The sequence below is a fragment of the Phyllobates terribilis genome, unplaced genomic scaffold (assembly GCF_046119375.1).
Source record: "Phyllobates terribilis strain yellow unplaced genomic scaffold, ASM4611937v1 Scaffold_4__5_contigs__length_816908805, whole genome shotgun sequence".
NCBI classification, from domain to species: domain Eukaryota; kingdom Metazoa; phylum Chordata; class Amphibia; order Anura; family Dendrobatidae; genus Phyllobates; species Phyllobates terribilis.
Genome location: NW_027362764.1, coordinates 162,399,315 through 162,413,954, shown reverse-complemented (window position 1 = coordinate 162,413,954; position 14,640 = coordinate 162,399,315). Strand labels below are relative to the sequence as shown.

General features: G+C 41.0%; 1 protein-coding gene across 2 annotated transcripts in view; it reads left to right on the top strand.

Moving 5' to 3' along the window:
* The window catches only part of GSDME (gasdermin E), a 130,273-nt gene that overhangs the window by 42,433 nt on the left and 73,200 nt on the right, over positions 1 to 14,640 (top strand). For both annotated transcript variants that reach the window (XM_073677870.1, XM_073677871.1), the window contains exon 3: positions 2,538 to 2,730. In XM_073677870.1, the coding sequence (XP_073533971.1) occupies positions 2,538 to 2,730 (193 nt within the window). The remainder of the gene's footprint in view (positions 1 to 2,537; positions 2,731 to 14,640) is intronic.

The window sequence follows — 14,640 nt, the reverse complement described above, 5'->3', positions numbered from 1 at the left end:
CAGAAGTGACAGACAGTCACCCTTCAGTTGGTTACAGAAGATCTCTTTTTTTTGGCATTAGACACCTTCTTAGCTGTCTCTCTAGGACCCAGTGGCTACCTTCCTCTGGCTAATTAACACCCTGGCCTGGGTGTATAAATACTTTCACTCTGCAATAGGGAGGTGCCGGTGATACTCACATGACACCTTGTGAAGGCTTGGAGCAAGTGCAGTACTTCTTTCTCTCTGGTACTAAGAGGACGTTTGTTCATCTCTCTGAAGTCGACTTAAGCTAAGCTTCCTTCCCTTGTTTGTTCCCCCTTGTTGTCTTTAGTTGTCATTGGGGATCGAATAGCACTCACCCCCCCTTCCCTAGACAGGACCAAACACCAGGGAAAGACAGGGCTAGGTTCCTGGACGTTTAGGGGAGACAGGGTGATATAAGGTCAGCCTAGGAGGTCTCCACTACCCCCTTTCCCTAGAGTCTGGGCCCCCTTTCCCCCTTCCCTTTGTGTAGCACTTAGTCTTTCCTACACCTTGCGTGACACCAACATGGGCATTTATGGAAAATCAAGGCAAAGTGGCCAAGGCAACTAGGCGAAGAATGAAGAGGAGTCTAAACTTATGTCTAAATCCATTTATGTCTATGGAAGGATCAGTGTTGCCACCCCTCTTAGGACCCTCGTCCTTCCAATACATGGGGGTACCGGAGTTGGAACCCTGATAAATCAAACATTACTCACTCCCAGCAATATCCAGTCCTTACTGAGCTCTACTTCTTGATCCTGTACTTGACGCACTGAAAAAGTCAGGAAATGCCTGCTGAGCCAATCACAGACTGAGGAGGGTCCCTACTGTAGCTGTGATTGGCTGAGCCTGTACTTCCTGTTTTTTTTTTGGTCTGTTCAGACGGGAACAGGAAGTAGAGAAAAGTCGAGATCTAATAAGGATGAGACCGGGAACTAAGGGGAGAATGGATGAGAGGTGAGTATTACTACTTTTTGTTTTAAGTAAGTTTGAGCCCTTTAAGAAAAAAAATTGTAGTGGAATCCCCTTTAAATTTTGAATGACCTCACAGAGGGTCTCAACCACTCATGATATGCATTGTAGTGCCCACAGATCGTAACACAGACCCCAATTCGCGATTAAATACCCCCCAAATTTATTTCAGTTTTCACTGTAGTTCTGGTATTGTATCATAAGAACCAGGTTGCTGAGGATGAAGAGTCCAATTAACAATGACATGGTGGGAAATCCCAGAAAAGTCATACAAAATATACCTATATTTGCGAACTATACCAGTGATGAATGGTCAATTTTCCCAAATGTATTTTTTAGCAGAAGAAAATTGTCCGAATCCTACAACTGCTAATGAATATTTCTTTGGAGCAGCTCGCTCTCGGAGAGGGATCGTTTGACTAGAAAATGTAACGCTGCCGTATTGGAAATTTGATATTTTCACATTGGGCTTTATCTTTGAGCGTGTCCGCTCCTAAAAACTCTGGAAAAAGCACTCACAAAAAATCTTCCTATTCATTCCTATGGAAAAATTACTTGGTGTTCATATGTCCAGAATCTTGAACATCTTTTAATCGCTTCAGGCATTCAAAAACGCCAAACATTTAAAAGAAGTGACCTACCCGAGGATGACGTTCAGTACCTTGCAATAAAAATCAATGGGAGGGCTTAAAAAAAACCCGGAAGATGCCTGGACATCTTTTTGAGCATTTTGCAACTATGTTCGCTTCAAAAAAGTTTGTTTTATTAAATCCTTAAGGATGTCAAAAACATCAGAAAATCGCCAAAATAAATGCTATAAAAACTTTTTTTTACAGATCACATGAACAAAAAAGCTTTAATAATTTCATGAAGTGTTAGTACAATCTTAACAGAAAGTCAGTGAAGACCCCCTAGTATACTAGGGTAGCCTACTATATTATTTATGCAATCAAAGGATCACGTGAGACCTTTTCAGTTTGTAACATAAGAAATAAAAAAAAAAATTTTTTTTAGCATTTATAAAAAAAAATGTATTCCCCACAAAAATCCCAATATTCACAATAAAAAAAGTTTAATTTGGAAAAAATAGATGTTCCCCAAAAAAGACACATAACTGGGAATCTCTGCTTCCATAATGATTTTACTATAAAACTATATAAATTTTAATCACACACTGTGAATGCTGTTTATAGGACATGAAAAACATTGCCATTGCTGTTTTTAGTTGTCCCACCTCCCATAATGAAAATATAAAGTGATCAAAAAGTTGTATGTATCCCAAAATTGTACAAATAAAATTATAGCTTGTTACAAGCCATCACACAATGCTGTAAAAGAGTCATAAGAGTATGACAATATGTATCATGTGGTATTCATCAGGAGATAGTTGTGACATAGTCTGGACGGAGGGCTGTAACGTGACGTGAACACAGACTATAACCTTCTTCAGCATATATGCTGCTATATTGAGTTGTACCCTCCACCTCGTTAGTCTTTTAGACAACTTTCTTTCTCTCCCTTGTCTTGTTTCTCATCTACTCTCTTGTATTCTATTCTAGTTGTAGTTGAATCAGAATTTGTGAAATACGAAGGAAAATATGGCGATGTTATACAGGGGAATGTCGACGCTGAATTTGTCACAATTCATGGCAATGTTGCTGGGACAGAAAGAGTGGAAAGTCAGTCTTCTTTTGGAACCCTAAGAAAGCAAGAGGTTGACATGCAACATCTCATGAAGGACGTACAAGACAGGTAACAAGAATTACACTTGATTCATGGTGAAAATTGTACATTATTTCTACAATAATTCTCCACATTATTAGTAATTTTATTTAAATAATTAGATCAATTACACTTGGTCTTACAATACAATAAGAAATGCTATTACACCTGTAGCAAAGCCAGGTAGTACACAGTTAAATCCCAGCTCTGCAGGGTTTGATTAAATGCGCCTGCAGTGTTTTGCTGAGAACCATGAAATGGATGTAGCAGATTGGAATGAGTGGAGGCTGGTGAGTGACCAGCCAATCTGTAGTTGGGAGAGAGACAAGCCAGGGTCTCTCTCTGAAATGGATACTGCCCATGTCAGTGGGTGTCACTGGTGTCTGCTGTGGCGAGTGTGTTGAAGCTAGTGAGTGACCAGCCAAGTTGTGAGCTGTACTTAGAGAGAGAGAGACAAGTGAGGGTCTCTCTCTGAATGGAGTGACTGGGGAGTCAGCTGTGGAGCTGAGCAGTCTTTGGTCCTAGAGAGAAAAAGGACCTTTTAATGGTGAACAGTCTTTCAGAGTGTGGGAGCTGGAGACATCTCATTCTGACCTGTGTGTGTGTGTGTGTGTGTGTGTGTGTGTGTGTGTGTGTATGTATGTTTATTTGTCGGAGTATTGGACGTGTACCTGTCGCATATATTGTACTTTCCTTGTGTGTTTACCTTTGTGACAGATCACAACTGTTTTGTGTTAAAGTCTCTCCGGGGTTTATGGACTAATAAACCTCGCCTTGTTGGACTACAAATGTTGTCTGTGTGAATACTGCCTAATGCCTAACCCTGAGCTGAATCCCTACACGCCGTAATCAATTGCTTTAATCCCTTTATGACCAGGAGCTGAGCCTGCTCTATCCGTGGCAGGTGCTGGCTGTCTTATACAGCTGGCACCTACCTTTTATAGCAGAGATCGGTGCTTGCTATGATCACTGCTGTTTAACCACTTAGATGCTGCTTTCAATTTCTGATGACTTAATTCAAGTGGTCCAAAAATAGTGTATGTGCTATACATCACCCAATGGTGGGATGTGGTGGGCCTGCTGAAGGCCACTATCGCTGCCTTCTCAGCACTCCATTTTTTAGTTACATGGTTGTGCTGGACATCCTTTTTGCCAGTGAAATTCTTTGTGCCGTGACCCAAGGCTGGAAGGAGGCTTTGTAGGGATAATCAGAGTTCACTGTCACCTTGTTGGCCACTGAAGACGGGAGTTTATTTGGATTAGGAAAAACGCTGTCATTAAATTTTTTCCTACAGTTAGGCCTCATGCAGATGTCCGTGATTTTTCACATACTCAAGAAAATGGTCTTTCATTAGTGTTTTAATCTGTTCATCAGTGTTTCGTCAGTGTTTCAGTTTTTACCACAAGTTGATTTTCACGTATGAAAAAATACATAAATGACAAAGCTTCTCCTATCCGTTACATTGTTAATCATGGTTTGAACACGGATTCTTCATTTTCATGGACCCATAGATTTGTGTGGGTAATATTGATCTGTGATCTGATCATCATGTCTCTGTGATTTTCTTGCAGACATACGGTCCACAAATGGACATAGCACCATAGACTTTAATACTCACGAGTTGGATCCATAAAATCACGGATAGAACGTGTACGTGATTCACAGACATCTGAATAAGGCCTTAGCCAAACTTTATGCCCTGGCTGCTGCTAATGCTGTAAGTTAGGCTTACATCTGTGCACAAAGCCTAAAGTATTAAGTCAGGAGCCTTTGCGAGACAGTAAAGGATAGCTTTGCTGAGGAAAAACCAAAAAGATATCTCTCAAAAAAATAACAAAAAGTTATTTTTTGCAAAAATATATTTTTTTTCTTGTGCAAAGTAGTTAAACAATTTCAGTTTGGAATCGCTGTGAGGCCGAGTTCACTGTCTGTAAAAAAATGGACAGCACCCAAACCAATGTTATTCAATGGAGCAGTGCAGAAGAGTGTTTGGGGTTTTGTTTTGTTTTTTGTTTTTTTATTATGGATCGAATCTGCACATGAAAAAACACATAGCTGATTTGCTTGGCCTTGTTTCCATGTGGAAGCTCTGGTTTTTGACAGCAATTCTTCCATGAAGACCCCTTGTGGCCAGACTTCTCTGAATAGTAGATGGGAGTAGCTGGGTCCCACTAGTTACTACCAGTTCTGAGCTGATGGCACTGCTGGACATCTTCCGATTTGAATGGGAATTAAGCATGATGAGTCTTTCATCTTCAAGTTTCCTTGGCCGACCACTGAGTGTCTAGAATCATTGTTGCCCATTTCTTGGTGCTTCTTCAAAAGAGCTTGAACAGCACATCTTGAAATCCCAGTCTGTTCTACTCCACTACCTCACAATTGTAGCGGAGTTTGGCTGTTCCTCCCCCAGTTTTAAGGCTCCAACACAACTGCTGTTTCTGTTTCAGTTAATGACTGTGTTTCAACCTACAAATGAAGGTAGGTTCACACGAGCATTTAAAGAATCATTCAGAGTTTCATCCAGAAAGATGGGACAAGTTTTTTCACACTTCTCATCCGCGTGCAATCTATATAAAATCAGTTTTATTACAGCAGCAGCTATTAATTCTTTACAGGACCATTTACAGTATCCTATGTTATAGAATTGCAATGTATCTGTAAAAAGCGGATGCTAGACTCCGTATGGCATCCGATTTTTTTTTTTTCACGCACCTATAGACTTGAATGGGCGAGTCTCATAGTGTATGCTTCCAGTTTTTTCACACACAGATTTGGTCCGTGAAAAAAAATCGCACCCCAGCCCCAACCAGAGGCCCCAGCCAGAGGCCTCTGCACAGGAACCAGCCAGGCTAAGGGCCTCAGCCAGGCCCCTGCCCGTCACAGGCTCCACAGCATTTGACCTCTTCTGCTGCAGTCGCCAACTTCCTGATGGACCCTGCCTCCTGTGACCCTCGCTCCACTGCCCCCCAGATAAGATACCGTACCTATTCAGACTATAAGATGGACCCCCATCTTATAAAAAATATTTTTTTCTATTTTCCACCCAAAAATATGGTCCGGTGCGTCTTATAGTCCGAAAAATACGGTAGATAGATTGATTTTCCTATAAAGCTATAAATTAAGGTCAATGCCAGGATTCAATTAACAAGTCAATTATACTGCACGGTGAACTCTGTAAAAAATAACATTTAAAATCAATTTCAGATTTAATATTTTTGGTTCATGCCTACTACAAAAAAACAAAAAGAATTAAACAGTGATCAATAAGTTATATGTACCAAAAAGTGTTACCTGTAAAATCTACAGCTTGTCCTGCAAAAAATAAGCCCTCCAACATCCCTTTTTGAGAAAGCATAAAAAAGTTGTGAGTGTCAGAATATGGTGACCAAAATATATATATAATATATTTATTTTTTTAAGTAATTTCTGAAAATACAGTATAAAAAAAACATATATATTTGGTATTGCCATGGTTGAATTAACTCACAGAATAAAAATAACATGTCAATTATACCAAATGGTGAATGGTGTTTTGAAAGGGATAAACAACAAAAAATAGAATTGCTGTTTTTTTGTTCTTTTTGCCTCCCAAAGATTAAATAAAAAGTGATCAAAAAGTCACATGCATCATAAAATGGCTCCAATGAAAATGTAAGGGGGTTGTCCAGGACTTTTATTTTCATTGCCTACCCTAAGGAGTATGATGACCCTACTGTACCCCTCCTCAACTACCCTGGCATAGTATGATGATCCCCCAACTGTGACCCTCACAGAGCCCTCCATGCAGCATAATGGGCATACATACAGTATAATGACCCCACACATCACTACACTGTATAATGCCCCCCACTGGTCCTCCAAACCGTATAATGGCCTCCACATAGTATGATGGACCCGACACAAATCTTCACCCTGTATAATTGCTTGCATATAATATAATGACTCTCACATAGCCCTCCATAAAGTATAAAGGCTACCACATAGCCCTCCAGATATTATAATGGGCCCCACATAGCCCCCCCATATAGTATACTGCACCCCATAGTCCTTCATATAGTATAGTGCACTCCCAAAAAGTCCTCCATATAGTATAGTGCACTCCACATAATCCTCCATATAGTATAATGCACAGCCCATAGTCCTCCATATAGTATAGTGCACTCCACATAGTCCCCCATATAGTATAGTGCACTCCACATAGTCCTCCATATAGTATAGTGCACTCCACATAGTCCTCCATATAGTATAGTGCACTCCACATAGTCCTCCATATAGTATAGTGCACTCCACATAGTCCTCCATATAGTATAGTGCACTCCCAAAAAGTCCTCCATATAGTATAGTGCACTCCACATAGTCCTCCATATAGTATAATGCACAGCCTATAGTCCTCCATATAGTATAGTGCACTCCACATAATCCTCCATATAGTATATTGCACAGCCCATAGTCCTCCATATAGTATAGTGCACTCCACATAGTCCTCCATATAGTATAGTGCACTCCACATAGTCCCCCATATAGTATAGTGCACTCCCCATAGTCCCCCATATAGTATAGTGCACTCCCCATAGTCCTCCATATAGTATAGTGCACTCCACATAGTCCTCCATATAGTATAGTGCACTCCACATAGTCCTCCATATAGTATAGTGCACTCCACATAGTCCCCCATATAGTATAGTGCACTCCCCATAGTCCCCCATATAGTATAGTGCACTCCCCATAGTCCTCCATATAGTATAGTGCACTCCACATAGTCCTCCATATACTGTTATGGCCACCACAATGTAATCACTGATTTTAAAAAAAATCTAAATAATACTCCCCTCCCCTCAGCGCGCAGCGGATGCCATATAGTGACGCCATTGCACCTGCTGCACTGAGACGTCAGATTCTGAGGAAGAATGATGGAGGAGGAAGCGTCAGATGATGTTCCTTCCTCCACCATTGCTTTCAACTGTATCGGCATCCAGGACGGCAATACAGTTGAACTTTCGATGACGAACGCTTGGATGCTTGTCCTTTGTAAATAGTAAAATTATGCTAGCCATGTCAAACCTCACCAGCTTAGAAGTGGTATGTTTTGCACCAGATTTTTGCTCCACATTTTGTCAAAAACTAGTCATAAATATGTCTCTTAGACACTCCTAAGCCAAGACCTCTTTTGAACTTTCAGGAACAAAGTGTCGAACATGTCAAAAATGTTATTCTTTCTGGTGCAAATATTTTATAAATTTGTCTAATTTTAAAATGTGTCTGTTTTTCGGGGCTTTTTGCTCAAAAAAAAAAAAACAGGTGCGTTTTTGTTCAGGAATATGCCCCAGTGTGTTGGATCTGCTGCACAGTAGCGCTAAATTGTGCTGCGTCCTTTACCAGTTACATGGCAATATCCAAGAGCAATGGAAACCTTACAGAAAAGAACATAAGCTATGTTCACATCATGTTTTATCCACTCGTCAGTGGCTGTGTCGGTGCCTACATCTATAGCCCCTAAACAAGGGATTTGGGCGTTTGCTCTGACCAACCCATTGACTCTAATGATGCAGACAGAGTCACTTTTTGCTCTGTTGGACATAATTTTCAGCCACATGGTGGGCACCAAAATGTGGTCAACCGTGTTTTGGCTCTCACCTTCCTGCCAAAAATTATATCCAAAAGAGCATAAATTGACTCCTTCTGCATCATTAAAGTCAATAGATTTTACCAGCGGAAATATCAGGCGGAGAAGCTACATCATAAATTGGTTTAATTTAGAAAATGTCATGTTTTGCTCCCCAAAAATGTATTAAGCATTGAAATTAGATTTTTTTTATTTACATAATTTAGAAGCTTTATTTTATTTAAAAAAAATAAAAAAATTTGTGGAATTTGCTTGGAGATCTACACTGAAAGGCTCAGTGTGAACATACCCATACAGTTCTTTATAAAGATGTCTGTAAAAATATGTACAGGGCTGTTGGTTCGCAAATCAATATTTAAGGGTCTTAACAAGAACAACTAAAATCTAAATCTTTTCCTGGCAGATTTTTTTCTCGCCATTAGCAAGTCTTTTCATGTTCTTGGACATAATCTTTTATTTAGCATGCTGCTCAGTGGGAGACGCGTGCTTCCCTTAGAAAGCTGCAGTTTCATACTTGAAAATGCGGATGTGGAAGCATCATTTAATAATGTAATAACTGCAGACATGCTGCCTTGCACACAAATCAGACCCAGACGTCAGTCACTGCACAAGATCTTTCAAAGAATAGAAATCTGGTCAAACCATTGAATGTTTTAAAAATATAATAAGGGGAAGAGGAGTGAGAACCACAGTGGGTAAACAAGCAAAGGCAGACAAGACAGGCAGATCTGCTGCAGTTAGTGAGTGTTATAGCTTATCCCAGTGCTGGATTCACAGCTACGGTGCTCAGTACTGCTATATAGTTTCCTTTATGCTGTTGCTGCTTCTGAACATGTGCTAAACTGAGAAATATGTTATGTCTATGTGAAGTGTGTAAAGGAGACATCATAGCAACTAGTCTTCTCTCACCAGCTCAGAGAGAACTGAAAAATAAAGATTGAGCCTGCAGACGGGAAAACTGACAAAAATTCAGGATACAAGTCATATCGTGACCAGAATTTGTATTATTCCTCATGTACACATATGGCAGCTTATTCTGAGAAGCGACCAGACATGACATGTACGTGTTAGCTGAGTGTATATATATGGAATCCCTTTACCCGATCCCATAATATAGTGTTCTTTATTACAGAATGGTTCCCAAAAGGGAATAGTTATAGTAATCTTGTATTCGGCAATATCTCCTAGTTCTTCAATATAACAGATGAAGTAGCTGTAAATCGTGGTCTCTTCACAGGACTCCTATCTGGAGTGTAATAATATCACCTCATCATTAGATTTACGGATTATAACTTCTTAGTCTTCAGTTAATACAAGCTTGAGTCTAAATACAAAGCATGTAAAATCTGCTGTCTGCTGCCGGTGACGGATTACTCCCTTGAAAGAGAAATTACTAATGTGTTTGTCATAGTAAATTTTTAACATGTTTGGACACTGCTGTCCTGGAAATCTGCCCAGTATAAATATTAGTCTGTTGTCACTGTGTGGGCACGAGCCATATGCCGCCAGCAACTGCTCCGCTCAACATCCACCAGTTTTGGTCAATTAATAATTGAAAAATTGCAATTTTAACTGTGTCTGGTGAGGGATTTGCCTTTGGCCAGCGTTATATTCGATAACCGCTGAATTTAATTACGGTTATTATAATTATAAATTATAGAGTACGTATGGACCCACAGTAATGGTGACGAGGATGGCTCGTCTGCTGTACTATTCTTATGAGCCTCCATTACTGAGCACAAGTTGTTAGCATCCAGTGATTGCCTTTTTAGTTGGTTCAGTAAATCCAGGTAACATGATAGGTTTTTACATGTTAGCTGCGGTTTATTTCCCGTGCTTAGTAATCATAATGGGGTTTGTGGTTTTAGAAAATCCCAGTCCCCAGGCGCAGTTTGTTTGAAAAAAAAATGGAAAAAAAAAGTGCTTTGCTTGTCCTCCCCGGGTCCAGCAATGAGTTTCTGCTGCTGCTTCTAGTGTCTGTTATTGTATGCAGCGCTGCAAGCAATCGGTGAAATCAGCAGCTCTGCTTGGGTAGATGGCACAAGCCGTTCAGAGCCGCTGAGATCTCTGATGTGAGTTACATCAGCTCTGCAGACAAACAGGCACCAGGAGCAGTGGTACAGCTTCAATGTCGGACCTGGGGAGGGTGAGTTAAGGACAGTTTTGTTTTTTAAACTGACAGCACTTGTGGACAGAGGTTTTCTGAAACCAGAAATCCCCCAGGGAATCCTGTGAGACGCACCCTCTTGTAAAGATCCTAAAAATTAGCACCAAATAAGAAGGCCCAAATCTTTGAAACTCTCTGGCAGATTTTAAGAAAAAAAAACATAACCAGAATAATCAGGGGAGCAATGAGAATAGAATAACAGGCAAATTTGTTCATTTTTAACCTAGTAACAGGTTCTCGTTAATGGGAATCTGTCAGGTGATTTTCGTGTGCCATACTAATAGTATCCTGAAATAGGGGTTGGCCAGTCCTTTCAGAATATGTAACTTTAATTGCTGTGGGATTCCCCAGTTGTGTTTCTGTACGCCCTGGAAAATTCAGTTGTGTGCTGGCTAGTCAAGTGTACAGTATGTAAATCCGAAGTGAATATTTACCCCTCCCCCAGTCCATAATCCCGCTCACACCTCTGTGCCAGTGTCCGTGATAGTTCAGGTGCAGTCACATTGCCATATTACTCGCCCGGGGATCACATCGCAATCCTCGGACTGGCTGTCGGCTCTCCTGACCTGAGCGTGGCAGCTGCATAGAAATACATTGCTGTCACACTCAGGTCAGGGGAGCCGACGGCCAGTCCGAGCATTGCGATGTGATCCTCAGGTGACCAATATGGCACCCAATCAGTGACGTCAGCACAGAGGGGTGGGCGGGATTATTAGCGGGGGAAGGGGTGAATAGTCACCTCGGATTTACATACGCTTGACTAGCCGGCGCGCGACACTGAATTTTCCACGGCTTACAGAAACACTGTGGGGCAACACACCGCAATAAAAGTTACATATCCTGAAAGAGTTGCCCAAGCCCACCTGACAGATTCCCTTTAACACATAATGTTCTGGCTGAGTAACCTGCCACTTGGGGGCGCTCATGTGCTTGCTGCATACTTTATTATTGAGTTTAATGGGAACGTGGTTTCCCATTATTAAACTGCTGGCAGTAGGATATGTGCCTGCTTATTAGGATCGTAACAATACATTGCGTGCGCCATTGTAACCTGGCATACTGCTAAAAATGATCCTTATACCTTCATACACCACACCCCTTATGTATGAATCTTTATATACCGCTCTCCCTGTATGGCCGACAGCGCTGAGCGGCCTGACGGGCATATACAAGGCATCCGTGCCGCCTGCTGTGAGCTCCCGAACACAGCCCAAATGATTGATGGAAAAATAGAAATGTTCTAGGTCTTAGTGGCAGCAGGCCGCTAAACACGATGGCCCCGACTCATTAAGTCCGGCGCTTTGTACAGTACAACAGTCTTAATACATGGAGCTGGGGTAAGACGGGCTGAATTTATTATTTATTATTTGGTGCATCTTTCAACTGTCAGACTCCACTGCTGGAAATTTCCACCAGGCGGGGGCTGCCGTACATTTTTTGGCATGATTTACTCCACTTTTGGATGCTTCCACATTAGTGCTGAACACTGAATACATAGTGAGTACTCTTAAGTGTTAGAGTATGTTCACATGTAGAGTTTTTGATGCATTTTTTTTTCTGCAGCCAAAACCTGGTCTCTCGGCATTAAAAACATACTGTCTATTTTCTGCCTGATAGAAAAAAAATGCTAAAAGAATTGGCATGCCGTATTTAAAAAAAAAAAAAAAGCAAGGCAAGGAAGAAAGCACCATGTGAATAAGATTTTTGGAAATGTCATTAATTTTTTTGTAAGTGCAATACATTGCATTTTTTTCTGGCCAAAGAAATGCATCAAAAATGCTATGTATAATCAAGTCCCAAATATTATATATGTAATATTTATTATAACAGTGTCCATCTGAAGCGTCCACCAGATGGCAGTAGACACCAGTCTGCTGTGAGAATAAATCCTCCGTTCTGGATTTGATATTACTTACTTTTCCCTTTTTACTGCATTAATTGTGGTGAAACCATTGTAGATTGCATTGATTTCTCTGTACTGGTCTTCTGAGGAATAACAATACTTTTACAAATCTTTCCAGAAGGTTAGCAATTCCCAACTTGAGGTTAGAAAGTATAGAGCATTGCTTGTAAAAAGCGAACAGATTGTCATATCAGACAGTAACATGGTGCTGCTGGGATATGTCTTCATCCTGGTTTGTAGCTTTTTGTTCCTTTTTTATTATTTTCTATTGATTTGTACCAATATCAAAGGAAAGTATGTGATCTAGACTTTTCTGTAGTGTAGTTCATCCTGATCACCAGAAGAGGGGGCCATAGTAGTGTAGTTCGTCCTGATCACCAGAAGAGGGGGCCATAGTACTTATTTATCATTTTTCACTAGTTGGTCTTGTGATCATTAGTAATTATTAGTTTTAATTATTAGTAGCAAAAAACTGAACAAAATAATAAACGAGCAACAACTTTACACCTGTAAAAGACAACTTTATTTGGGATTAATCAGAATCACTAAATGATGGCAGCTGTGCACTGACTACTATTGTACATGAGTGCAAATGTGATTGGCTAACGCCGGTTTCACGCGTCCGCATATCTCCGGTACTGGAGCTATCAGGATCACACGGATGGCGCCTGTGAATCAGCGCTACAGTTAGCGCTGTTCCCAAGTGCCGGTGCTGAACACTACTCTCATCATGGTTCCCTGTGATCAGCACCAGCAGCGACAAAGCTCAGGAGCGGTGTCCTGTCACTCACTGAGCGCAGCTCCGGAGCCGCTCATTCTCCCGGCTCCTCGGCTTCCGCAGTCGCATGGATTACAGCGGGGGACACCTAGGAGAGGTGAGTACATGGATTTTATTATTTTATTCTTATATTTACAGGTGGGGACACTGCGAGAGCAAACACTACTACTCTCATCATTGTCGCTGCTGGTGCTGATCACAGGGAATCATGATGAGGGTAGTGTTCATCACCGGCAGTTGGGAACAGCGCTAACTGTAGCGGGACACCCCAGCTATCACATATGTTATGGTACATTTATACAAGTAGTGTTCGTAGGAACGCTTGTTCTTAATTATCCACCCTTGTAAATATGCCCAACGATTTGGCCCCAAAAATACACATTAAAGAAGCACTTCCAATATTTTTTTTATTAGCTGAACCTGTGTAAATGTGTGTGTAGTGTAGTATAAGTGCTGTAATATATTTAGCGAACGCTGTCTTCCCCAGTTTTCAATACCATTCCGGTCCTATTATCATTCATGTGATGGCTATTCCGGCTCGCTGGATCACACTGGGGTTTGTTTGAACCAGAAATTGCTTTTACAATCTACCGTATTTTTCGGAATATAAGACGCACTTTTTAGCAAGAAAAACTCTTGCTAAAAAGTATGTGCATGTAGCAGAGCGATGTGTCTCTTTATGCGCTTGTGTATCTCTATGCGCATGTAGCAGAGCTGATTGTGTCTATATGTGCATACGTAGCAGATCTCTGTTAGTTTATATGTACGCATGTAGTAGAGCTGTGTGTGTCTATATGTGCACATATATCAGAGCTGTGTGTCTCTGTATGTGCATACTTAGCTGACGAAGGCAGACGCTGAAACGCGTGTTGGGTGGGTGCATCCTTGTGTGACCACTGGCTTCTACCCAGATATATATAGGTTTTTTTCCAACATCTGAGTTAGAGACACACCTGTGGATGTATTTTAATGCACACATGAAACACACTGTTTCTTTTTGTAGCATCATGGGAAAGTCTAAAGAAATCATCCAAGATATCAGGAAGAGAATTGTGGACCTGCACAAGTCTGGCTCATCCTTAGGTACAATTTCAAGATACCTGAAAGTGCCTCGTTCATGTGTATAAACAATTATACGCAAGTACAAACAAGATGGGAATGTCCAGCCATCATACCGCTCAGGAAGGAGACGGGCTCTGTGTCCCAGAGATGAACGTGCTTTGGACAAGGACAAAAGCAAAAGACCTTGTGAAGATGATGGTGAAAGTTGGTAAGATTGTGTCAATAACCAAAGTGAAACGAGTACTGTATCAACATGGGCTGAAAGGCCACTCTGCCAGGAGGAAACCATTACTCCAAAAGAAACCTAAAAAAGCCAGATTAATGTTTGCAAATGCACACAGGAACAAAGACCTTCATTTTTGGAGACATGTCCTGTGGACTGATGAAACTAAAATTGAACTTTTTG